Source organism: Scleropages formosus, chromosome 23 (genome assembly GCF_900964775.1).
Source record: "Scleropages formosus chromosome 23, fSclFor1.1, whole genome shotgun sequence".
Taxonomy (NCBI): domain Eukaryota; kingdom Metazoa; phylum Chordata; class Actinopteri; order Osteoglossiformes; family Osteoglossidae; genus Scleropages; species Scleropages formosus.
Window position 1 is genome coordinate 9,510,591 of NC_041828.1, and position 26,568 is coordinate 9,537,158.

At 43.7% G+C, this 26,568-nt stretch overlaps 4 protein-coding genes across 15 annotated transcripts in view; 2 read left to right on the forward strand and 2 right to left on the reverse strand.

Annotated features, from left to right (window-relative positions):
- Positions 1-968, reverse strand: part of kif13a (kinesin family member 13A) — a 54,185-nt gene extending 53,217 nt beyond the window's left edge. For 7 of the 10 annotated variants that reach the window (XM_018750412.2, XM_018750408.2, XM_018750407.2 and 4 more), the window contains exons 1-2: positions 413-967; positions 65-158 (exon numbers count right to left, since the gene is read on the reverse strand). In XM_018750412.2, the coding sequence (XP_018605928.1) occupies positions 65-158; positions 413-467 (149 nt within the window). In that variant the 5' untranslated portion in view covers positions 468-967. Of the gene's footprint in view, positions 1-64; positions 159-412 lie in introns of all 10 variants that reach the window. The other 3 variants (XR_001966062.2, XM_018750411.2, XM_018750410.2) reach the window with 1 other exon arrangement.
- A 1,592-nt stretch (positions 969-2,560) lies between these two features.
- Positions 2,561-17,843, reverse strand: LOC108933418 (phosphatidylserine synthase 1). The gene is made up of 13 exons (XM_018750467.2): positions 17,563-17,843; positions 14,607-14,698; positions 14,394-14,438; positions 13,324-13,448; positions 11,618-11,776; positions 9,178-9,329; positions 8,249-8,390; positions 7,104-7,216; positions 6,533-6,598; positions 5,648-5,747; positions 5,312-5,380; positions 5,090-5,156; positions 2,561-4,831 (listed from the first exon to the last, which is right to left on the reverse strand). Exons 1-13 carry the CDS (start codon positions 17,739-17,741, stop codon positions 4,737-4,739), a joined length of 1,404 nt encoding a protein of 467 aa, XP_018605983.1. The 5' UTR covers positions 17,742-17,843; the 3' UTR covers positions 2,561-4,736.
- A 227-nt stretch (positions 17,844-18,070) lies between these two features.
- On the forward strand, positions 18,071-21,523 carry mterf3 (mitochondrial transcription termination factor 3). Of its 3 annotated transcripts, none has more exons than XM_018750469.1 (9): positions 18,101-18,158; positions 18,488-18,517; positions 18,950-19,333; positions 19,429-19,581; positions 19,898-20,087; positions 20,203-20,350; positions 20,749-20,820; positions 20,919-21,080; positions 21,217-21,523. In XM_018750469.1, the coding sequence occupies exons 3-9, from the start codon at positions 18,958-18,960 to the stop codon at positions 21,409-21,411; spliced, it is 1,296 nt and encodes a 431-aa protein (XP_018605985.1). In that variant the 5' UTR covers positions 18,101-18,158; positions 18,488-18,517; positions 18,950-18,957; the 3' UTR covers positions 21,412-21,523. The 3 variants fall into 3 exon arrangements, with proteins under 3 accessions (XP_018605984.1, XP_018605985.1, XP_018605986.1); XM_018750470.1 differs by having other exon boundaries at positions 18,118-18,151; XM_018750468.2 differs by lacking the exon at positions 18,488-18,517 and having other exon boundaries at positions 18,071-18,158.
- A 1,951-nt stretch (positions 21,524-23,474) lies between these two features.
- On the forward strand, positions 23,475-26,505 carry uqcrb (ubiquinol-cytochrome c reductase binding protein). Its single transcript, XM_018750331.2, has 4 exons — positions 23,475-23,568; positions 25,193-25,261; positions 25,428-25,594; positions 26,215-26,505. The coding sequence occupies exons 1-4, from the start codon at positions 23,517-23,519 to the stop codon at positions 26,290-26,292; spliced, it is 366 nt and encodes a 121-aa protein (XP_018605847.1). The 5' UTR covers positions 23,475-23,516; the 3' UTR covers positions 26,293-26,505.
- The last annotated feature ends 63 nt before the right edge of the window (positions 26,506-26,568 follow it).

Consider the following 26,568-nt stretch of genomic DNA (forward strand, 5'->3'; position numbering starts at 1 on the left):
TTAAAAGCAGCACTTTGATAGCTGTGTGATGCAAGGTTTAGGATTTTATTCGTGTGTCATTTACCTGTTCTCCCCCTTGGCCGCGTTGGAGGGCGGTGGGTGAAGAACCGTCTGGTTGTCCTCCATTTCCACCACACACTTCGTGTTCAGCTCGATTTCTGCTCGCAACAAAGTGTAAGCAGACGAAAAAAAAAAAGACATCAAAAAAAAAAACGAAAAATAAAAATCAACAACGAACCCGTGAGCTCAAGCCGCTCACGAACCGCAGAAGTTCTCTTGTCCGCCTCTCTCTCCCTCTCATTCCTACAGACCAGCATTAAATCAGCGCCTGTCCCTTCGTGCACAGAAAAGCAGCTTCTAAGTATTTCCCACATCTCGGGTGTTTATTAAACACGGACAACGATGTACTCACCTCTCCGGTTCATGGGCCGGACTCTAACTGCAACTTTTACTTTGCTGTCTGACATTTTCTGCACTTTTCTCCCGGCCGGATTAGGACTACAGTTACAAAGGGGTCGCTTGAAAAACGGCTCCTTCTTCACAGGTTCCCTCCGAAAGAGCGCTTCCCGCGAGCTCTGAGGTAAATATTCCCAAAAACCGCGCGAAAATCCATCCTCGGCCGCCTCGAGTGTCCGCGCGAGAGAGAAGCGTTCGAGTTTAATGCGTCCGTGTGGATGTGTCGCTGCCCTCCATTCTCCTCCACCGCCGCATCCCAACCGCCATCTTCCACTGAGGAACAGCGCGGTGCGCGCCTGTGTGTGCGCGCCGGGCGAATGTGTGTGACAAGCAGACGAACTGCCCCCCTCAATGTCCGAGGGGGGGGAGCTTGAGGTGACAGAAAGCAGAGACCCTCCGCGTTCACGAGAGTAGACCCGCGGTGGGGAAGGGAGGGGGTGGGAGTCGCTGGGGGGACGCTCGCGCGAGGCCGGGCGGGCGCGCGCAGGAATGCGCCGCTTGGAGCAGCTCGAGCGTCCGAGGCGCGGGAGTGGTGCTTTGATGGTGACGACGATGGTGGCGCCTTAAGTCGCACTTAAGTGAGAATTTACCTCACCTTTCTTCTGTTTCCGCCGCCTCTGTCCAGTTATCGTATTCAGGATATTGGAGAAACATTTTTTTTTAACATTACTGATTTGGACCCAACATTTTTTCGTTCCCCAAAACCTGAAGTTATTTACACCGCCCCCTGGCCTGGTTCAAATTCGGATATTTCTTTGCACCTACATTGTGAAGTCAGTGTCAACATCGATTCTGCCTCTGTAAACTAATAAAATATTCACACAGCTTAGAAATAAGACTGTGTCTTTGGGGATGGCCTCAAGCAAAGTATCTGAAAGAGCAACAGTGAGTAAGGAGTAAGGCCGTTTTTAAAAAAAAAAAAAAAAAACCTAATATTTTTCTTCCAGATGACTTACAAGGTCAGAACTGCACACTAAGCTGCTTACAATCAATGATTCACCCCTTTACAGCGCTGCAAATTTTTGCTAGCGTAATTGAGTAAGTACCTTGCTCAGGGGTGCTGCAGAAGGAGGTGGGATTCGAACCTGAGACCTAAGTGGTGGCTCTAACCACGCCGCCACCTGCTGTCCCCTCTGAAAGTCTTCCATACCATTTCACTCCATAAATCGGACCCCTTGGGAGATCAGATCTGCAGGCCCACAGCAGCATTCCCACAGGATCTGGGAAGGCAACTGCCCTGCATCTCTCCATCTTGGTGGCCTGGAGGCCCATAGGTATTTTTCCAATGCATGGTTGGTCAACTGGGGGCCCTTGCGGTAAAGTGCACGTCTGCAGGGATCGCAGTGCCACCTGCAGAGCTTCTCTCAGTCGGAACCCCCTCCTAGTGCACACAGTGGCCACAAGTGAGGGGGGCTGGGACCACAAACATTCACCCACACAGCCCTTCTCCCCCCAGCAGCTGAAAGGAAAAACACAGTGAACAGAAAATAGCAGAGCCCATCAGCCAAGGAGGAGGGACTGTGGTTGGAACAAATGCCATGTGACTGACACTGGGGCAGGAGAGTCTTATCCTGCCCCCTCGTGGCAGAGTCCCCACACACACACACACACACACACACACACACCCACACACACACCTAAGCACTCTAAAACAAAAAAAAAGCAAGGCAAGTGTAAACACCTCATACAAAATAACACACTTTAAAATGCATGCATTTTAAGAAAATGTCACCAAGTCCTTCAGCTTTCTTTTCAGGATCACCTGTGTGTTAAATGTCTGACATAAAAAGTAATCTCCTAGTCTGATATCAAATTGTAATATCACTACATGGAAGACAATGTAATTCGATGAATGCTTATTGAAAGCTGAGAGTGTGTGTGCGGCTACCCTGTGCTGGACTGGCATCCCATCCAGGGTGTTCTGCCCAGCCTTGTGCCCAATACTCCTGGGATGGACTCCAGTTTACCACAACCCTGCTCAGGACAGGTGGCTTTGAACTTGGATTGATTATTGAGAGCGGCAACCATCTTGAAATTTAACCCGTTACTGTGCTGTTACTGAATGAAATATTGCTTGGAAAGAAAGACAATGGAATTTCCATAGTATTTTTTTAAAGCTGGATTTACATATTACAAATGCATCTTGATTTCAAAACATCCTCCAGGATATAAACTGGTCAGTTTAATACTTTCATTATACAAGTATTTTATTATTGTACTCTGCTTTTTATAATACAAGGTCTCCAACTGAGCGTTTAACCTTGCATTTTGCCATACGCATCTCACTCAGTACACGGCATAATATTTCTTAGTTTCATTCTCTGTTGATCATTCATAAGGAACACTGTTCATCCAACCCTTCCACAGTGATTAGTTCACACAGACAAATTATATTTAGAGACCAAATACATCAATACATTTTGCTTGTGTACAAAAACTGTTACAAGTGTGAGTTAAATTCTCTTCATTCTAGCCGAAGCAGTGCAGGTATGTAACAAACGTCACTAGCGCAGACTGTACAGCCACCAGTTGGGGTCAACAGGGTCTGAACGGCAGTGTCCTGTCCAGATCTACACCATCAGTTATGTTATCTAATGGAATCTGACGTTTTACGAGCTCATTAAAAAAAATGGCAAAATTATTATTTAACGAGTAAGTAAAAATCATTCATTTGTGATTTTTGGGTAACAAGTAGAAAAAGAAGAAAAAAGGACAGCATGTTAAAACATCACACAAGTGCCATTATGTGCATAAAACCATATGGGGAGAGGACACTTGGGGAACAGGAATGAAGTGCACCACATGCAAGTCGATACCACCCCCCATTTGCACTGGGAGAAGCTGTGAATAACCTTCTATCGTATGTAAAATGTTTGAATCATGAAGCTACATTCCAATAGAAAAAAGGTGTACAAAATTATATGCAAGGAACTGATACCTTTTGACCTTGTGCTTGGAAAAAAAGGCAAAACAGTTTAAACAGGTTTTTGGCAAAAATTAGTGCTGTCTGTAGAAGTAGAGTACAGTGCACAAACATGGTTAAACTGACAACTAAGACCATGGGGATATGGGGCAGTATTACCAGTGAAATGGGAAGTAGGGGCCAGCTGGGGCCTAGATTGTCCTGCACAGTAAAGGGCCACTGTGCTAGCTGTGAGGTTAAACATCTGGCTGTGCTGAGAAGCCCCTTAAAGCACACAGTGATTTAAGGACATACGGGGTCCTCGGTCCAGAGGAAAGATGGTACTATTCTCCTGACATTCAGCGGCTGTGCTCCAGTCAAACACGTCTGCCTACAGTAAACCAGCTCAGCTGATGTCTGCAGTGACACGTATAGCGGCTAAGACATGGACCTTGTTTCAGTGAGATTAACATCCAGCAGAGACTCACAGCTAGACACACCCATGCAATCGATTTACATACACTCAAGTACCACATAAACCCAGTAGACAATGGTGAGCAAATGCATGCCAGCGTGTTCTTGGGGGAAAGAAGTGCAGATACAGCCTGGAGACATGTCCTCTATGGATACAAAGGGCAAAGTGAAAGTTGTAAGCAGTGCAAGCAGAAATTGTTATTGCTAAAAATCTAAGCCAAAAATCTTTTTTTCCTCTGTGCTTTTCAGTGAAAAGAAAAATGACAAGAGAAGAGCAGGCAAGCAATGTGTGATGGAAGGCAAAACGGGCATGACTGCGGCTTAGGGTCACCGTACAGAACAGAGAGAAATATGCAGGCCAGTACCAACACGTGGGGCACCCAGTGGTTCGGGGTGGGCAACTGAACCACATGCTCGACGATACCAAAAGCCTCCATACAAATGCAGCTGCCATGGAAACAGTGTGTTCACATAACTGCTTCCTGGTTACATTCCAGTCCTTATTTAGCCACAAAGTCTAAACTCAGAATAGGAAATATTTAGAAAATGTGCAAGTACACACTCACGTGTCATATTAGCAGGACAGAGGTGGGGCATGGTGATTCGTGGAGAGTCCCTTTGCTGATTTTGTGTGGTTGTGGGGTCAGTGTGTGCAATAGGTGGGTTTGGTACTAACCTACTGTTTGTCAAGTTTAAGGAATGCAGAGGGTAGAACCAAAAGCAGCCTAAACGTGGACAAACACTGCAGGATCAACACCTGATCGAGGCCTATCTCCCTTACTTCACTGTCACCCGTCTGCTTTGTGTGCATACTCTTGCTTCTGCTTGCCCTCCCTCCTGTCCATCTCTCTCTCACTCTTCATATCCTTGTCTCTCAATCAAGAAAAACCTTGGCCATCTCCTATTACTTTTTGCCCCCTAGCCCATTAATGGTCTTGTTCTTCGCAGAGCCCTTCCGCCGCCTGGACGAGTGAGTGTTGCTCCCAGACTCCTTTTCCCCTAGGAAAAAAAGAAAGTGGCTTATTTTATGTCCTCCTTTATCACCAGACATTCCAACTCTGTGCTTCTCCAAATCCAGTCAGCATAGAGTTACATCCATAGATCTTGTGGCATCTCCCCTTTGAAGCAGACAGTTTGATGATGGTATTGCTGACCACTAAGGATCAAATGCAGAGAAAATGGCAAGAACAACCATTTCCCACTGAGAGCATAAAGGATAGATGACACGGGGTGTACGATATGCTATTGTCATGGTACCTTTGATGACTTCTGGCACATATCCACAGGAGTCAATGTAGTTGCTGTCTTCACACTCTGAAAGGCTCTGCAGGTAAAAGTTTGGATTTTATAATCATGACAATATATATATAAGCCACCGTGTTCTTGCATTTTCGAGATCAGCATCCCAACTGCAATTCCATGCTGCTCTCACACATCACTACATAGAAGTTTTGCTGAGAGCAGAAGAAGAATACACACCTTGAGCCTGGGGCCATAGTTCTGCGCATACCACACCATCCCATACAGGCAGAGGAAGGTGATGAAGGCCTGGAAGAGGAAGCCAACCAACAGAGAGGTTATTTGGTATCATGGCCATAAATCTCAAACATTAATCCACTACTACCACAGCAGCACATATAAACACAGATCCCATCTGGGAAATATTACATACAGTGCTACACATAGTAAGAGTATAAACCGTCTGTTCTGCTGTGCTAAGGGCAATGGTGTCAAAATATACTCATAAAGCAGAAGCCAAAGAAAGGGTCTGAGAAAGAGGAAGAGGAACAGTAGTGATGAGGGAAAATGTCTTACCACACACAGGAGCCACAGGATGACATATAAGATCTGAGTTTTTGAAAACAGATCCTGGCCAAATTTGATACAAGCCAGGGCTTCCAAGAAAGCAATGGCCCTGAATAGGAGAAGAAAACAAGGGAGAACATTAAAAAAAAAGAAAAAAAAAAACCCAAAATCACAGAGGCATCCAGATCCTTCATGTCTGACTGCTTAGGAAAGACAAGAGAAAATGTAACAAAAGTACCAAAAAGCTCTTCTGAGACACAGACTGACAATTCTCTGTTTTGTCTTCTTTGGGCAAACGGCTGGGTCCCCTCTGTATTGTACCACTTAGGTGCTAATACTAAATTAAGGACGAACATAATCCAAAATTCCTTTTTCTACAGATCAAGTTGCCAATCCTCTTGTAGGAAAGACCAAGCCTATACAGATTTTTTTTTATTATTATTAACAACAACACCACCACCACCACCACCACACAGGAGAACCATGTTCATTCTGCCCAGCAGACTCCAGGAGAACATTGCTTCCCAGGACTTAGTGTACTGAGTGTAGAATTAAGCATGTCTCTTGGTAAGGATTATAACAGGAACTACCCCCCCCATCAACCCCCACATTCTTAATCCTCAGGGATGAGTCTGCATTCATACAATCCCCTCTGGTCATATTCAGACAACTGAATGACCTGTTTTTTTGGTGCTATTATCACTCTTATGTGAGAATGCTGTACATATATTTAACTAAAACACACCCTCCCCTTCAGAGAACCTTTGTTTGAGAACCTAGTTAATAGTAATTATGGTATGTGAAAATTTACACATAAAATATGGTACAGATACAGTGGGGAAATTAGGTAATAATATAAGGTTATATGATACAAATATATTTTTCAACACTTACCCAAAAACCCAACACTGTGTCCCGACTCGCTTACACTGTGTATCTGTGAGATAGGCGTAATACTGCCTGAAATAGAAACACAAAGATATTATTTCTCCAAAACATTTTTATGAATGGCCTAGTACTTCAGCAAAAGACTTTTCAGAAAGAACAATGCAAGGACAAACCATCAGCAAAGAGTACTCAATTTTCCTAAAGTTCACTTAACCAGATTCTTTTTTGATCAAAGTATTTGATCAAGCAGGAGAGGGAATCAAATCTGAGGTTTTGAGTACAAAGGCATGGATCTAATTACCTGCTGTCCCCAAAACGTAACTCGTCTTCCAAAACACTTGTTACAAGTCTGACATGAATATAGTGACCAAGTACTGAGCACAGTCCACACTACACAGTCTCCCACCTTCCTCTTTAACAAAACCGAGGAGGAACAGACACATTGGAACACCAACTGCTGCACAGGGATCTGAATGCTGTGCTGCAAAGACAACGATGTCAAACGCACAGGTCCACAAACACTGCACTGATGCAGAGGAGAGCATGAGAGGCAGAGAAGGGCGGAGACTGCCCTTACCGAACAGTTGGGGCGGTGATGACTCCGATGAAGAGTATGCGGCACCAGCTGAGTGCGTGAGAGGCCTGGAACACGAAGATATGCTTCAGGAAGAAGGTGTTCAGTTCTGTAAGCTGTGGGATAGGAAGGCAGAAAGAGAGATCAACTACTACACCAACTGAAAACAACCAAGAGAGGCCTCCCCAGTGCCCAAGGCACCCTGTGCTCATTTGGAAGGGTGTTAAAGCAGTGGGGGAAACCACACAATTATAACCTGGATAATGTTGGTCTAGCTTGTAGCTGCTACTTCTGGACCCAGAGGTCACAGGTTCAAGCCTCACCTCCAGCTGTAGTACACTTCAGTAAGGTTACCCTAAATATGGATAAATCTTCATGCATCTGCTCCTGTAATGTAACATAAATGCTTATCTATCTACATTTATTCATTTAGCAGATGCCTTTCTCCAAAGCGCCGTACATCTCCACACACACACACACACACACATTTTCAGAACCGCTTGTCCCATACGGGGTCACGAGGGAACCGGAGCCTACCCGGCAACACAGGGCGTAAGGCTGGAGGGGGAGGGGACACACCCAGGACGGGACGCCAGTCCGTCGCAAGGCACCCCAAGTGGGACTCGAACCCCAGACCCACCAGAGAGCAGAACTGTGGTCCAACCCACTGCGCCACCGCACCCCCCCTATATATATATATATATATATATATATATATATATATATACACACACACACACACACACACACACACACACACAAAAAATTACTAGTTAGGAATCTTCGATACTCAGATAAAGTTTTATACAGCTACTTGTGTGATGTACATCGATTCATATGGTGGTAAGAAAGAAACTAACTGCATGTAAGAATCAAGTGTCTGCATCCAAGTCTCTCTTTCCACTAATGTAATGCACACATTGTATCTTCTATGACATGTACGTCTCTTTGGAGAAAAGCGTCTTGATAAATGAATAAGTGTGAATGTGCAAATATCAGAAACTCCAGCCTTAAAGCAGATGGGAAGTCACCTCCCCTGCTGTTTCAGGTATAAAGATTGGCTCTGCAGTGGCTTGTTCCGCTGTGTACAGAGATGCAGGTCAAAACACACCCGCTACTGTCTGCATTCACACAGCAGCGTGGCTCACCTGCCAGATAATCATGAAAAGGTAGATACCCGCCACCCTCTGGAAGGAAGATTTTGGGTCGAACCAGCGCACATAGGTCCAGCTGGCCGGCGTGAACTGTAACACAGCACGCTTCAGCTTCCCTGTGGTTGTGTGGATGTCCCTGAACGTGAACACACACGCATACACGTACGGACACACACGGCAGGAACAGACAGACACCGTGACAAACAGAGACACAGCAACACAGAAAAGAGAAATTATTTAAAACAGAAGGTCCTCACATCACAGGGGATGGCACTGTGAAACAATTCACAAAACAACAATAAAATGGGTCACTTTCTGGACTGAATACAATCTGTCTGAATTTAAATATGTCAGTTTCACACATGGCATTAGGCCTAGACAGACTAACCTAGACTACAAGGAAAGAGCTCAGGATTAGTACAAATGGGAAACGGATAAAGATATTAATGGCTCCATTTCAGCTGCGACACAATTATCCTTTATCTGGCCTGAAAACATGTAGGCAACAATATTTTATTGTTAGGAACCATCAAAGTAATGAGAAACAATTCACCATCACAGGCATCAAGTTCCCAGTATTGAGTTCACTAAATTCTGGTGCATCATATTACAGGATTGTACAGCACTGTTGCTAAGGTCCCACAGTCAGCATAACAATCAAGCTTTTATCGCTTCACTATTCAATTACTCACATTAATAATTACAGTTTAATTCTCACTGTATTTCCTCCTGTAGTGTAGTAAATTGTGAGACCTTCCATCCATAACTAAAGTGTGGATAGAGGACTATGGTTTCACATGCCTGCTCAGGGAATCAGCCATTGTTTTACTTTGGGTTGCATGATTTTTAAGATGTTCACAGGTGCTCGTGAGTTTTTCCTCTGGTGCTGTTCTCCCCCACCCTCCATGCCCCAGAGAACGTACTTGATACTGGCCCAGTGATATGTACGGATCTCCAGGAAGCGACACACAGTCATGCCCAGCCAGATGCCCCCTCCGTTACACAGCAGAATGTCCAGGATCACCTGGTCCCACCAGCACTCAGCAAAGTTGGGCAGCAGGTGCATGAAGAACAGCTGAGGACAAAAATCGAGGTCAGGAGTAAAAAGGGGGGGGGGGGGGACACTACACATCACACACAAACTCCTCATAAATAAAGCGACACTACTGATAAGAGATTCACTGGATAAGTGAAGAAAACAGGAGAGAAAAACTCAGAAGGAAAGATAAAATGGGGACAGTACTAAAAAAAAAAGCTATAGCAGAAGGCCATGATGTCATCACAATGGCCACTGAAAAATATCAAAACTTCATTTGTTTAACTTAATTTCTGTCATGCGATCTCTGCTATAGACTTGTGCTACATTATGAACAAGACAGACAGCCATATGCCACCTTGCTGTAACGGACCCTCAGCACGTCTCCAACAAAACACACACTGCTGCCCTGACATAGCTAGAAGCAACAAATGCCGCTCTGCTATAGCTGTAACTCAAACCCTTTGGGTCCCATAGCAACCACCCTGACCTCTTGCAAAGTCACACATGCCGTTCACACAAAGTTGCTTCAACGCATTTCTAGTAACAGTACAGAAACCACAACTCGCTCGGATTGTGCTCACATTTCACTTGTTAGGTACAGTGTGCACCTGAAAAGTGGCTGAGCTCTTCCTAACAACAGAGTTGAGAAACTCTATGGTCTCCCTGTTAGTGAAGCAAAGAAGATAAGTGGTTCCACGTGTGGAGGATGCAAAGATGAGGGTCCCTTCCCCGTTGCTAAGAAACCTCATGAACAAAACTACAACAGCTATACCGAGCCCTTGTCCAGCTGCTGGGAAGTCCCCACACTGTTTGTCAGAAGAATTCATGTCTGTGTGTGTGTGTGTGTGTGTGTGTGTGTGTGTGTGTGTGTGTGTGGGGATGGTACGGGATATGACTCAGCCCGCACAAAGTCTGCCCTGCAACAGCAACTTCTTTTCCGTCCATCCCTGTTTTTTGAATAATACAATATACACTGCTAAAGTGGAGACCCAAGAATTATATTAGCCATGCAATACGTGCATGTATGAATAATTACAGGGCACAAGGAACAAAATGTCCATACGTTAGATGTTTTCACAAGACCGTTTCCACAGAATCTTCGCAATCACTGTAGTAACTGACAACTAAATAAGATCTGAATGGAATAAACAACATGCAACATGCAATAAACAACAGACTTAATGTTTCATTAATTCATGAGTCAGCAGGAACAATACCCAACAGGGGGATAATGAGGATCACCAATTAGGAGCTATGTGAACTTTCCCCTCAGTGCTTCATCATGGAAAGCACAGGTCTGAGATGCTATTTAAAGCAGTGGGTGCAGACCTCGCTCACCCTCACTACTTCCACTCACCCTTGCCTGATCCCATGTGGCCCTGAACCATGTTTTCATCCCAAAACTGTCCTCTGCTCAACTGTTAAGCACCCCCTCTCACCCCTGCCCCATCTCGTCCTCGGGACGAGCCCATTCTCAATGAATGTCCCACTACCATCCAAACTGAGGAATAAAAAGCAGCCTTTGTCTGACTTTGGCTGGGCTGTTTCAGACTCAAACTAGAGAGCCGATGCACCACTGATGACTCAGCACTTCACTGCCTTTGGCCCAGTTTACATTTGCACTGTATTATTCAACAGTAGTGTACTCTAAGCAGTACGCAGTGATTCAGCTGTTGTAAGTAAGGCTATTAGTTGCATTCTTACATTGTAATTCACTCCGGACTTTGAACCGGATGATGGCGTCTAATGGAATAAACTGTGACAATGAGAATTACTGTCTTGGCAGCTCCTTCCACCCACTTGTCACACAAAGGAATACTGCTCTCATACATCAAACATCTTCAGTTCAACAGTGTCCATCTAGTTGCAATACTACTGTAAAACTGTACTGTTAATAATGGTCATTTTAGACATAATCAAGCCTATGAGATATTCATAGCGTTTCCAAAGAACTTTATTTTCATTTCATTACCTGCAGGTTCTACCATGGTCTTTACTGCAACAACAGTGTTTGGTGGCAAAGTCAACCCGCTGAAGTCGGATTGTTAGATGATTGCCAAAACTAGCACTGTCTGCACTCCAGTACTTTCCAATACTTTATCTGAAGGACAGCAACATAACTGCAGTGGCATATATTTACATGTAACGTTTAGCTCCGCCAATGAGGTACAACGCTATGAATGATCGCCTCCTGACAGGATACAGTGACAACAGTTCTTACTTTTGCTTCTTTCAATCCTCACTGTTTAACCCATTTGAGGGAGAAAATTCACTGATCATGCCTTTCGAGTACTTTGCTCACAACCCAGTGGCCCCACCCACACCTCTGTAAGCTCCCAGGTGATGCTGATGGTCCAGCAGAGGCCATAGCTGCGGATCAGCAGCGCTTTCATGGCCCAGCCCCAGAAATGACCGAAGGCAAAGATGTCAAAGTGGCTCAGGATCCGTTCCCAGGTGATCACATGACAATTGACAGCATAATCCTACAGGTAGAGAGAGAGAGAGAGAGGGACAGGAGGTCAGTGAAGCACTTCGCCCTCGTACTTGTTCCACTCTCACCAGAAACCAATACTGCAAATACATTAAGGAAATGTGATGGACAACGGAATGCAACATGTTTGTAAACCACTCCAGCGAGTACTTTGCAAAGCAGTTTGTGGAAAGGGTGTGATTACAGTGCATGCATTCATCCATTTTCAGTAACTGTGTATTCAGTTCATGGTGGCAGTGGGTCTGGTGTCTGTTCCAGGAAGTGTAGACCATAATCGGAGAACATCCTGTATGGGACACCATTCAAAAGCAACAGAATTCAGTTCTAGCATTGTAAATGTTTTCTGCATAGGAACACTACTGCATTCATTCATGACTTTGCAGATTACAGCTGAGGAACAAAAATTGTGCTAACACCATGAGACATTGTACAAAATGGTACAACAAAAACAAGAATGTTATTTTTAACTCGCCATTTCACATCTCTACTTCTCTGAAGGCACTAAAACCTGAGAACAAATACATAGTGCATTTACATTATCTGTGTAGTCAAACATTACCTACACTAAAGGCTGTGTGTCAGGAAGCACCAATAAAGATAAGAACCCTTAAAGCCTGATGGTCACTCATACATGGCAACCGTTACTAGGGTGGGCTCTGCAACCTGCTGTTAATTGGTAGCTGCTCATTAATCCAATTGGGCCTAATGCTGAAGCAGCTCTGTCCTCAGAGTCTTCAGGAAATCTCTTAGCCAAAGCTGGTATTATCTCTTCACGAACATTAATCATATTTCATTGGATTATATCCTCATGCAAAGGCTCAGAGGGTCAAACTTCACCTTTATGTTTCTCCGTGGCAAAGTTTCTGGCAATACCAGTGGCTGCTTATTAAGCGAAAGCAGCTTTGTTTTCAGCTTTGTTCCTTTAATTAAGGCTCTAGACATGAATCACAAGTACGTATGTATGCAGGGAATACATACAAGGGAAAATATTATATTTACATACCAAAGGATCCACACTGTTCTCACCACTTGAGGTGAAAACATCAATTAGCACTGATACATGTCTTCTGCCAGTCCAGCCTCTACTACTGGGAAAGACAACCGCTGAAATCCATGCAAGATCTCACACACACACACACACACACACACACACACACACACATACTTTCTGAACCGCTTGTCCCATACGGGGTCGCGGGGAGCCGGAGCCTACCCCGGCAACTCGGGGCATAAGGCTGGAGGGGACACACCCAGGACGGGACACCAGTCCGTCGCAAGGCATCCCAAGCAGGACTTGAACCCCAGACCCACCGGAGAGCAGGACCCGGTCCAACCCACTGCGCCCCCCACCACGTGAGATCAGTTTTACTAAAACAAAATGGTAATGTTGGAAAAAGAAAAGATGATTTATTTAACTGGAGAAGGTGAGTGAAAAAGACAACGAGACTGAACCAGGGACATGCGGCTGAATTCACTCCCGACTCCCCGCTAGCAGAGGAGTAGCAGAGGAAAGCAGGGGTTCAGAGAAAGGACCCTCACCATGACATCAGCCTCTCGCATGGCATAGCGCAAATCAGGATCCAGCCAGTACATCAAGGTTTTCACTTGGTCCCAGTTCAAGAAGATGAGGAAGACCAGGAACAGGAAGTAAAGAACACTCAGACCTGGTGGGGAAAGCAACGTGTCAAGTCAACAGCCCCTTCAAAAAAAGGCCTTCATCAAATTCACTGGAGGACACTGGGTGATCTCCCCCCCTCCCCCCCACGTCCAAAAGTTATAACACAGCAATGGTCTAGAACCCAATATTTTACAGACGTGTGCATGTTCCATCTGCTTCTACTATAAAATACTATTGTATTCATATCTTCTGGGTTTGGAATACACAACTCCTTGAATACCAAAGAAATGGAATTTGAAGATTTGTCTCACACAGGCAGTTGTATTCTTTTAGGATCCTCAGATGTACACTCACCCACTCCACACACACACACACACACACACACTAAACTGGGCTACAGGGGCTCTACACAGTGAAACGATGTGATGCGTTTTGTCTCAGTGATGAGTGGGGAAATAACAGGAGCAGACAGAAATTGCAGCTGACAGCCCCAACAACCACATCGAATAGATGCAGCAGAGTGAAAGACAGCATAGTCCAGTTCGGGGAGAGAGAGGAGAGAGAAAAAAAAAAGAAAAAAAAAAATCCACAAACATCAAAATAATGAGGGGAAAATTAATCAGATATACAGCAAGAAAAACTAACGGATATCATAAATGGAGTCATTTAACATGTTTCAGTCATCAATGGGAAAAGTAAACTTGGCTAAGAATTACAGAATGTCTGTGCTAACAGAAGAAAAACTCATTCTGAACTTCCAGCGGGTGAGGACGGAGCTCTCCAACAATTCAGAGCAGGCCACACAGCATGTTTCAGCACAGCTACGAATATATGTGGACTGGACTAGAACTCATACAGCTCTGGTCATTCTCCATAGACCAAGACTTGGCCCGCAAAGTGGGAAGAATAGCCATTTCAGGTGCTGTGCACAAAAGTTACACCCTGATGCCTGTTTGGAAACATGTACAACAAAGTCACAGGTGTCACTCACCAAAAACCATTCGCCATATTGCTGGATGTGGTCTGGTGAATGGGCCTGAAAGAGAAATAAAACTAACCAACCAGGAAGCAGCCTCATCGAACACTGTACTCAGTTCTGTGAAGAATTATTTACATTCACCAAATGATGTATACTAAACAATGCTACGACACCCCTACCGCTATCCAACAATAAATGTATGTGTAGGGCAGGTCGGGCCCATACCATTTGGGAAGGCAAGGACACTGATGATGAGGAAGAAAAACACAACCAGGATGAGGCCTACACGAAGGTTATTGTCAGGATCACCATCATTCCTGTCATGAACACAGAAACAAGCAAACAAAAAAAAAAAAAAAAAAAAGAACCACAGTCAGATTGACACAAAGTTGACTCATACAGACAATGGGAAACTTTGCACCAAGGACTAGATGTACACCAGCAGCAAATATACATAATGATTTTATTACAAAAGGCAAATAATTCAAAGCAACCAATCAATGTAATATTAGGTTTCATAGGATTACTGAAATTTGGCTATAAGATATTTCTCCAATTTCATATCTTAAACTCAACTCTTGATCCATTTGACAAAAGCCAAAGTCAATGCTGATGTAAGTTATAACACTGCCCCAGGGTTTTGACAAGCAGTGTGTGATCTATTTTCAGAATAATGGATAGAACTAGAGGGGGGATGCGGTGGCGCAGTGGGTTGGACTGGGTCCTGCTCTCCGGTAGGTCTGGGGTTCAAGTCCCGCTTGGAGTGCCTTGCGGTGGACTGGCGTCCCGTCCTGGGTGTGTCCCCTCCAGCCTTACGCCCTGTGTTGCCGGGTTAGACTCTGGCTCCCCGTGACCCCGTATGGGACAAGCGGTTCAGACAATGTGTGCGTGTGCATAGAACTAAGGTGTTGCCCTGAGCGGGAGCCAGAATTAACTAATAAGTCAGGAGCAGCAAGTTGAGTAGTAGCCAACACTATTGAGTCACCATCAAAGATGCAGGAATGAATCCCACACCTACTCCTTGATAAACATAAACTGTTTGCTATGTTTAATAATTTGTTTGATCATGGAAAAGCCTATCATTCTGATGTATACTGGTTCATGTGGTGGTATGAGACAAATTGACTGTACTCACGAATCACGTCTACATCCAAACCTCTCCCTCTATTAGTGAAATGCACTGCTGTATTGTTCTCTGAGATGCAGTACATCAGTTTGGAGAAAAGCATCTGCTAAATGAATAAATGTAAATGTAAACCCTTGATCAAGGTACTTATCCTGTACTAGTACTGTAAAATTTAACCTGCTGTATAAATGTTAAGTAGCTTAATGTGTAATCCCTAAACAAAGTCACTTCAGAGAAAAGCAACAGTTAACGGTGAAAAGATCATTAAAATCAGTAACTAATAAAGTTCTGTGCATATGTCCACATTCCTACTCCTACAGGGTCTCAATGTTTGAAGAAGAGATATAGGAGCAGATGTGGAGGTGGTGGGTTAAAGACGTGTCAAGTGCCATTGTTCTCTATACCTTTTCTTTCTGCAGAGCTTTCATTTGCAAATTACTCTAGTAGATGGTAGATTTAATTACCCTCCTTTGATAAAGAATTATCTGAGAGGTATAACAGGGAGAAAAACAGGGTAGTTCAGATGATCCTGTAATACTATAATTTGGCAGCTAAATAAAGAATACTAATTGTATTAGGACAGCATGCATATATTGAATGGTATACATGGCCATCTATCATTTCTTTGTGTCCTCAGATCAAAGAACTGAACTGAGAGCAAAGAATCTTAAACTAATTCACTGGTCTTTGTGTGCAGTTTTGCTTGTATGTGCCTATTCTGCCAAATTCATTTGCTGTCATACTACTCGTGGATCACCCTAGGGAAAACCACATGTTAAGCAACTGGAAAGGACACCATATAAAAATAAACTGAACTGAATTCTTTGGATTCACTTTTTGACAAATTCTCATGCTAAAGCCAGCTGAAATTTCACTGTGGACACTAACCAAAGGCACTCGTTTGGCATTCCAAATTCCCAAAAGCGACGTTCAGAAACGTGCCAAAACTTCAAAAGCGAAATATAATTCCAGGAGTTTCTACTGCCATGTTTTTGGAGAGACAAATCACGTGTCTTTTATTGCTGGAAGAATTCTCTCTGCCCGTCATCCTTAGACGGATGTGCTCGGGGTTTAATAAAACATGACGTGTGTGTGTGTCCTCTGGCTCACACGGAGTCCCGATACAGCGTCTGCGGAAATCGGAAACTGCGCGTAACCCAGGAACGCCGAGCAAAGGGTTCAAGACAAAGCCAAGCGCGTTGTCAGCCAGCACTTCCCCTCTCCATCCTCAGGCACCGTGATGTGGTCTGGAAACCCGACGCACTTCTGCAACATGGACTACAGCACTAAATCCTTCTGCATACCTGTGTGTGGAAATCCAAATAATATATCATTCCATCATCCAGAGGGTTCAGCTTTGAGTCTAGACTGAACACACACGACCTGAAAATTTAACTCTTTCACAGTCCTAATGGAAGGCCAACTGGGCAACCTGACTTTTGAAAAACAATTATTTTTCTTATAATAATACCACCAACAATAATAATTATAAATAATAATAAGCATACATAAACAGTACTCTTCTTGGCTGTGTGGGTCCTGTTGTTTTACTCTGTCTCTCCGTCCGTGTGTTCTAGAATTTGCACCTCACGTCACGCTGCGTGAAATGGCATGCGGACGTCGCACAAGAACGGTGCAGTTATGCAAAAAAAAAAAAAAAAACGTAATCTATCTACCACCTAAAACACACACGCCAGGGCTTTACAAACATGTCGCGGGGGAGAACGACAAATGTGAAAGAAAGGTGCCAGCGAGGGTAAAACCTTCGACGTTTCCGTCGGTAAACATCGCGCGCAGCAATACGTCGTGTCACGTGCGGGAACGTGCAGGGAAAAGAGCGGCACGGGCACGGGCGGCGATCCTGGGTGTTCCGCGTCTCCGACAAACGGGAAGTCGGACAGGGACGAGGGGCCCCTGGAGAACGGAATGCACGGGGCAGGCGGACAAAGTGCAGGCTGGTGCAGCCGTGTGGTGCGCGGACTGGTGATGTCTTTTTACAGCGATGCAGTGTGTCTCTCTGCTCTGTGCTACGTGTCCCCCCGATCCATCACCCACCTGGCGAAGGCGAAGTACATGAGGCTGAGCACGGTGCACGAGAGCAACGTGATGGTGTGCGGCTTGTAGAAGAACTCGATGGTGATGTCCTCCACCTGCTGCTCGTTGATCATTCGGAAATGCATCCTGTAGTTCACGTCGTCCTTGCTGAGGGTCCGGGAGCCTAGGGCGGCCGCCATCGTCGAGGTGTTTCCTCCCCTCCCACCCCGGAGCAGCTCGGCAATACGACCCTCTTCTTCCGCGCTTTCGCTGCAGGTCTCAGGATCTCAATCTCAAACTGCTACTCCCTCGGTCTGAGAACCAACTGCGAAACGGGATACACTACCGCGTCACGACGAGGAGGGGGGGGAAGGGGACGGAGCGTCACAACAACACTACAACGCTTTTATTAAACCAGTATTAAAATTTATATTTTTATGTTGTTGCGGTGTGATCAATACAAATTAAATTTAATAATCGCGTTTAGTGACTTTTCCCGCTACTATTTATCCTTTTCGACAGTACTTCCCTCCTCACTGACAGCGTTGGTTCGGCCCGTCGAGGAAGGCCTCGTGGAGACGACTGTCTGCTCGCGCCACGCTGTGCTAAGGTCTGAGGTTAGTACGGACAGTAACTAGCTACAGAATTAAAACTTTAATACTATAATAGAGTTGATATTAGCGGCATTAGACGTTTTTGGAGGCATTGCCTTGTTTTTTAAACACATCTTTTCACAGATTGACGCTGTACACTGCTGGTTCAGTTTCTGAGCTTATTAGACTAGAGAGGTGAGGTGGTTAAATATAATAACCAGTTAGTTGGGTACTACTAACTGTAAGTGGAAATGTTGGTCTGTGTGAGGTGGAATTACGCAAAGCCTGTTAGTAGTAACAGAACTAGTATAGTAACCCTAATAATTATATTACTTTGTCTTTGTGTGATTTAGCAGTGACAGGTTTGGATACCGAAATACACGGTACGTACGTAATATGTAATAGCCTAGTAGGTATCAAACTTTAGACATCACAAATTAATTTCTCTTATTTTACACTCTAAAGTACAGTAAGTACTAAGAAAATCTCTAAGTCTGTCCTTTATTACAAGGAAACTCCCACACAGTTTAAAAAAGTAGTGATAAAGTGATATTTGCATGTGCTACTACAATGACTAGTCTAATGATTTACTTTATGAAATTGACACTTGTGACACATTCCTGTGTAACACACATCATTAGGCCACAAAACATGTTAAGCTGTCTTTGGATTAAGTAGTGAGTAGGGACACCTTTTAGAAGTTAGGGTCGGATCAGTATTTCAATGCAGATAATTTTAGTCTTTTAGGTGGTGTAAAGAATCAGAATAACTGCTTGGTTTAATTTCGCAAACATAATTCTGTGTTTTCTCTTCAGGTATCCTTATGGCTCTCAGTAGTATGCAGATGTGCCGGAAATGCTCCTTTCTCCTGGGGATGAGAAAGTTGTGCGTAGAGCTCCAGCGGAGCTCAAGAGTTCTGTGTACAGTGAACAGACAGAGGTCAACCATCTTCCCGCATTCTGCCGGTGTGCTCCGCAGTTTACGTACACCCCCGTGCGCTCGGGAAACTCAACTGAGGGTGTGCGCCTTTAGTGACGTTCACCCTACAGCCCTGCCAGGCCAGGTCAGTCGAACACCTCCAATCCACCCTGTGGATGACCAAGATAGTCAGGCTGTGGATGCCTCAAAACAATTCTGTGACTCAGTTGGGTCACCGGTGGATTTGCTGTCCCTCGTTGAGCACCGTATGCCCTTGGAGGGTAAGTCTGCCCCTTCTGAGGAAGTCTGCCCCAATTAATGGAACTGGATGAGGTACAGAATTGGTGATGTCACACCTGTTTTTCTCCGTGCTCAGATATGGACGGTGCCCCGGCCCTTTCTCCCTTTGAGGAGATCAGTGAAGAGGAGGCTATACAGATACAAGCCCAGCCTGCAATGCCTCCCGTCTCCATCTCTCTCAAAGACTATGTTGAGCAGTCTGAGACACTCCAACAACTCCTTTTGTTAGGTACACAAAACTGGGTGTTTAGAAAGAGTGAAAAACATGTAGGTTAATGGTAAAACTCCAGATTTGTCTGTAACTCCTACTGAATGATGTTTCATTTTCTTAGTGTTGTGTATGAATAATTTACAGCTATTACAAAGGAGGTGTGCTTAACCAGACTACTGCATAAAGATTGCTTGAAAAAAAATGTTCTGCACAGTACTTTTGCTATGTGCTGCTCTTTAGAATGCTCGTATGCAATGCTGTTGTTCATACTTCAGCTGAACTGCCAGCTGTTTAGTAATATTTGTATACTTTTTGACTTCTGCATTCTTGCTAGGTGTCGACCTCTGGAAGTTGGAGCAGAGGCCCAATGTTGGCTCCATGCTGCTGCGGCTAGACTTCCAGATGGACGTGAAGGAGAGGTTGCTCTTCTTAAAGGATGTGGGTGTGGAGGACTCACAGCTTGGCTCGTTGATCACTCGCAACCCCTTTATTCTCACAGAGGGTCTGGAGAACCTAAAGGCCAGGTGGGAGTAGGAGGCTAAATTCCTGTGGGGATGTACTCTGCATTGTAATGTTTTTTTATGGCTCAAGTATAGTACAGTACATGGTCACATTTTTCCCCTCTTGTGTTTATTAAAGGGTAGAGTACCTGAAGTCCAAGAAGTTCAACCAGCAGGCTGTAGCCTCCATGGTCTCCAGAGCCCCTTACTTACTCAATTTTAGCATTGAAAGGCTAGACAACCGCTTGAGTTTCTACCAGCAAACCTTGGGCCTCAGTGCAGAGAAGGTAAAGCTTGAGTTCAAGCTTGTTGATGATGGCAAAGCTAATTTAACAAGTTTACATTTATTCAATTTATAAAGTGACTTATAATGCCAGTAGTACAATACTACATCTTAGAGTTAGTATAAGATTTATTAATGCAGTCTTCCCAAGCTAACATGTTTTACATTTATTCATTTTTCTCCCCAGTCATTTCTCTCCAGGCTGTCTTGATCTGAAGGATATTGTTTTTTTATCAGTTATGTTTTGCATTAACATTTAGCATTACTGGTTTTACGAGTGATTTGATTGTGTTACTTGCAGAGTTGACTAAATTATTATGATAGCTTTACCTAATGTTTGGACTTTTGTGTAGTAACAGATTATTTCAATTTTTGTTAAATTGCCTTTTTCAATCCCTTTAGACACGAAATCTTGTGATTCGTCTTCCTAGACTGCTTTGTGGGAGTTTGGAACCAGTAAAAGAAAACCTTAAGGTTTGTAGTACTGTTAAATGAAACAGCACTCTGCATTGTGATGCTTCTCACACATTCTTAAAAAAAAAAAAAAAAACTTTGCTTTCTCTCTGGAACAGGTCTGTGAGTTGGAGTTAGGCTTTCATACTAATGAAATACAACACATTATCACAACAATTCCCAAAGTACTTACTGCCAGCAAGAAGAAGCTGACTGAAATTTTTGACTACGTTCACAATGTAATGGGTATTCCTCATGTACTCATTGCAAAATCTCCCCAGGTAAGCATTTTCCAGAATAAAGTTTAAGGCTTTTGTTTATTTAATGCCTTTGGGAATTTTTGCTGAATCCAGTCAATCCAACATATGAAATTTTGCAACCAGCTTCTAGCTTTGATGATCCTTTCTTTTCTCATAGATTCTCAATTCAAAGCTGCTTCGGATTAAAGAGAGACATTTATTCCTCCAGTACCTTGGAAGGGCCCAGTATGACCCCAACCAACCCAACTACGTATCTCTGAATCGTCTTGTTTCTCTGCCAGACAATGTCTTCTGCTCTGATGTTGCACTGGCATCCCTGGAGGACTTTGAACTGTTTCAGAAGACACTGTGACTCAAAGGAACATGAAACAAAATGATGTTGTCAAAATAAAGATGGGCAACAACAGACTTAGTGTATTAGATGTGTTATAACTGGCATTATTTATTTTTGATTAATTACAAGTCTCTGCTAATAAAAAAAGGTTATACATTGCATTGGCAAGTACCTTTCTTGCAAATGAATACATATGAGTCTAAATTTCAGTTGTTCTTCTGCTTATTCCACTTGGTAACTTATGTTTAGTTGCTTTAGATGTGTATGTACATATGTACAAGTATGTTGTTTGTATGTATGTATGTTGTGAGTGTAGGAAAACCCACCCGTAGGACAATAGCTCCTTAAGACAAATAATTAGCAAAATTTTTATTCTTCTGATTATTTGTAGTTTATGAACACTTCTCTGAACTGTAAAATACTAGTTATTATAAGGAGACTGCACTAAGGAAGGCATTATAAATATTGTAATATACATTAATACTTGCATTATAAATTTACAGCTCACTGTTTTACAACAAGGGGGGGGGGCACAGTGCCGCAGCGGCTTTGACCAGATCCTGTTCTCTGGCAGGTCTGGGGTTCGAGTCCCGCTTGGGGTGCCTTGTGGCGGACTGGCGTCCCATCCTGGGTGCGGTTTCAGACTGTGTGTTTTACAACAAATTATTTGTACGATCACACACACACACACATTGTCCGAACTGCTTGTCCCATTCGGGGTTGCAGGGAGCCAGAGCCTAACCCGGCAACACAGGGCGTAAGGCTGGAGGAGGAGGAGGGGACACACCCAGGACAGGACACCAGTCTACGTCACAAGGCACCCCAAGTGGGACTTGAAACCCAGACCCGCCGGAGAGCAGGACCCGGTCCAACCCACTGCGTCACCACGCCCCCCTTGTACAATCATAAAAAGTATAATTAAAAGAGCATCATATCTTTGAAAAATACACACACACACACACACACACACACACATTTTCAGAACCGCTTGTCCCATATGGGGTCGCGGGGGAACCGGAGCCTACCCGGCAACACAGGGCGTAAGGCCGGAGGGGGAGGGGACACACCCAGGACGGGACGCCAGTCCGTCACAAGGCACCCCAAGCGGGACTCGAACCCCAGACCCACCAGACAGCAGGACTGTGGTCCAACCCACTGCACCACCGCACCCCCTCTTTGAAAAATAAAAAAGCAATATTAAAAACATCATTGAGTGTAAAGGTTTTTGTAAACTTCATTTACTACCACCTGATGCTGTGTCCTATGCCATTCAGAAACTCCTCCAAGGTCTTCCTCTCATTGATGTGGTCCACACCTAGTCCACACACTTGATTTGCCCTCCTTAGCAACTCAAAGTGGTGTCGTGACCTGTGAGATCATTGTTGGAGAACTACTTGGGTTGACAAAACAATGATCAGATGAAATGAACAAACACGGAGAATAATTATAATATTTTTAAGGATTACTTCAGTATTAAATTATGTTTTTTCTTCCAATTATGCTATAAATGGCATTAAAGTGCAAAAACAGAAAAAACTGGGGCTTTTGTAATTTTTCTGTATTTAATTAAGGTTTTTTCCTACTTTACACTTCAACAGAGAGGGTTTTGTCCTACTTTGTGTTTCGAAAAAAGGGGTTTTATCTGAACCTCGTATGTATTGTACATTCACATTGTATGCTACTGCAACCAAAACACATCTCCCTCTGGGAGTCATTTATTCATTCATTCATTGTAGTATCTTAACAATCTAAGTTGCTTTGGAGAAAAATATCTGCCAAATGAATAAAAAAGGTAGTAACTCGGAATATCTAAATTCTAACAGTAAGTACTTGGCTCAAGAACATGATTATCAGCTGGGATTTGACTACAGTTACTGCAGCCCAGGGCACCACGATTCCAGTCCAATTCAGGGTATTTATGTAAACACCAGGTAAGGAGACTTAAGGGTCCCAAAAGGCAGAGACGAGCAGAATCCGTGTTTCACGCGTGGGGAAGATTACCGCGAACGCGCCCACGCGAACTGTCTACAGGACCCGCCCATTAATCCCCCAGAATACAGTGCAGCCACGCGACGACGTGCGTCAAACGCCACCATCGGCGACGTCGCGACATCATATGTCCCATGATCCCGTGCGGTGCTGCGCTCAAAATCAAGATGGCGGCTAGAGCACCAGGTATATTGAATATGTAGCAGTAGAATGTGTTCGTTTTTCGTGCTGAGAAATACTTGCATAAATGAGAAGTTCACGATGTTACAATGTATCGGTTTCTGAGCGCAGCGGCTGTATGTCCGCTCTCCTTGTCTTTCTTTGTTGCACTGACTGTCTCTTGTAATCTGCGTGTCCTCTTTGCCCTCGACTTCCTGAGGCGCTCGGTCACACTCGGCTCTTAATGTTGCAACTAGTTAATTAGCTCAGCTAGTAGTTCAGCGTTACAGCAGCCCAGCAGGTATAATTCACGGAACGCATGTGACGTGACATGACATGATCATGTCGTTACGGATCATGTGGCTCACCGTGGGGTTCGCTGCTTGGCCAGCCAGGCTGTGCTCTCTTCAGACTGGGGGTTTCAGAAACGGTCGGTGCAGTTCAGCTGTTGGTTTTCATTCGAACCCCCGAGTAACGTCCTCCGTACTGCTCTGTTGTCCCCCCAAGCTGAGCTTGTTCATTTCTGTTAAACCGAGACCGAATGACAGTCACGTGACTGAGTCAGCAGGTGGGGTGTTTTTGCAAATTTTGCTGGAGGAGTTGAGTTAATACCTTGTTCAAGGGTGCTATAGCTGGAGATGGGATTCGAACTGGCAACCTTCCTTTGGGTCCAAAAGCAGCACCTGGAACCGCTACACTACCAGCTGTCACGTTAAGGTCAAATCCCTGTCGTGCTATAGAGGCCCTGAACTGTCTGATGCAGTAAGACTACAGTGCTGCCTAAATGTGCTGGATAATGCTTTATTAACCCCTGCAAGGAAATTCAGTGGGTAAACTGTTGTTTAACATTATTCTCACCTTGGACACAGGGGTCATAAACATTAAAAGTATTAATTGTAATATATTGCACTCTTAGATCTTTTATTGCAGATTGAACCATTGATATATGTGCTGCTCAGTCATGATGACCCAGATGTTAAGATAATTTCTCATATGTATTGTACCCTTTGCTTGTTTTGTAACTTCAAGGTCACATATTAAGTTCAGTTTCTAAGTACTGTACTAAGATGGCCATGAAGTGAAGTGATGACTGCTTTTGAAGAGGTGGAAAGTGTGGAGCAGGTCCTCACTTCAAGAAGCTAAATCTTTCTCCTCCAAAGTGTCTAGATTGGTTTTTGCAGTGTTGAACCTCTGTTTCACACCTGTTACTGAACAGTATGTTTAAGTGTGAGTGTGGATTGAGACAGAAGGAATTACTCACTTGTATGTAGTTCACATTTTTGTCCAAGGCATTTTACTACATTTTGTTTGTATACCAAGCTATTTAGAATTATTTCCTTATTTATAGCAAAGTAATGCATTGCAGCAATTTTTTTTTCTCTAATTTTTATTTCAACCTTCCCCAGAGATATTAGAGGAAGAGCAGACATTTGAATCTGAGTCCTTTGATTGCAGGGCTACAGCTCTTCACTAAAAGTCTTTTGGGGCCCTTTTGCTTTCTAAGCCAGTTTTTCTTTAGGGATATTTTGGTTGTTTTGCCCATATCCTAAGCAGTTACATTTTTCATATAGATCAGATGTTTTATCACTACAAGATGGGTAAACACAAGGTATTCACAATCTGTTTTCTCACTCTTGCCTTACTTTGGCAGCATCAACTGGCCGACTGCTAACTTCTTTGTGCAAGTGGTATTACAGTGCTGCTGGTTTCAACAAGATAGGTAAGCTGGTCCTCTGGTCTGTAGTGGGTTTCCCCATCACATTTTACACTTAATGTTTCCCTCACTAATTTAATTTTTCTGCTCTGCAGTGCTTTTTTTTTTTTTTTTTTTTTTTTTTTTAATGCCTTGGGTGTGATACAGAGGTGCATTTCTTTATGCGTTTCAGGCCTGATGCGGGATGACACTCTGCTCGAGGACGAAGACGTAAAGGAAGCTATTAGGCGCTTACCTGAGAAAGTGTACAATGACAGGGTGTTCCGTATTAAGCGAGCCCTGGACCTGTCTATGAAGCACCAAATTCTGCCCAAGGAACAGTGGACTAAATACGAAGAGGTACATTGGAATTTCATCAGAAACATTTAGTGGTGTAATTTTGCAGGGTCTACTCAGCTGATTAGTGTAGTGTTTTACTGTGTGGGTAACATTTTTAAAACCACTTCCATACTGTATAAACCACTAGTTCTAAAACTTTCTTAACATTATAGGGCTTCATTACATTAGGGCTTGACAGTTCCAGTCAAGAGCATTACAGAATGTTAATGAACTGACTGAAACAGTTGGGCATTTAATGGTGCACATGGAGCTATAGTAGTACCTGGAAGATTTGTCCTACTCAGGCTTTAAAAAATATACAATTTGTTTACACAAGAGCCTGCATTGGTTCCGTTAGCAGACTGAATACCCAGTAACTTACTGACTGCTGACACCAGTGGTGTGGGTATATTGAATGCTATTGAAAGTGGTTATCCATTAAAACTTTTAAAGCAAAACGGAAGATTTCCTTGTTTCGTTCTAACTGAAATGAGTGGTGGTGGATTTTTGTCGCTATCCATCCCTCATCAGAACACTTCCCTGTTACTACAAAAAGTATTGAATAAATCTGTTTTGTTAGTTCTCTGTTTTGGTTATGTGATATTTGTATTGAGGTTTCTTTTTTTGCGTGCTGCTTGCAGGATGTTCGATATCTTGAACCCTACCTGAAGGAGGTCATCAGGGAGAGAAAAGAGAGGGAGGAGTGGCAGAAGAAGTAGAAAGGCCCAAGACAGTGTCATTCCTCCTGCGCTCTGATATGTTGTTCCTCTGTTGTAAAAGCTACTTAAACTGTAATACAGCTTTGAACCTGTAATTATTAAAATTATATCTTGGTTGTATCAAGTTTTTTAAAACTTAACTGGTGTCATGGTGGTAAAAATAGAATGCTGTTATAGACATGTCATAATAGGAAAAATGGCAGATGACAAAAATTGAAATATTTAGTGTTTTAACTATTAAAGAAAAGTTGAGATTGCAATATTATCTATATACTA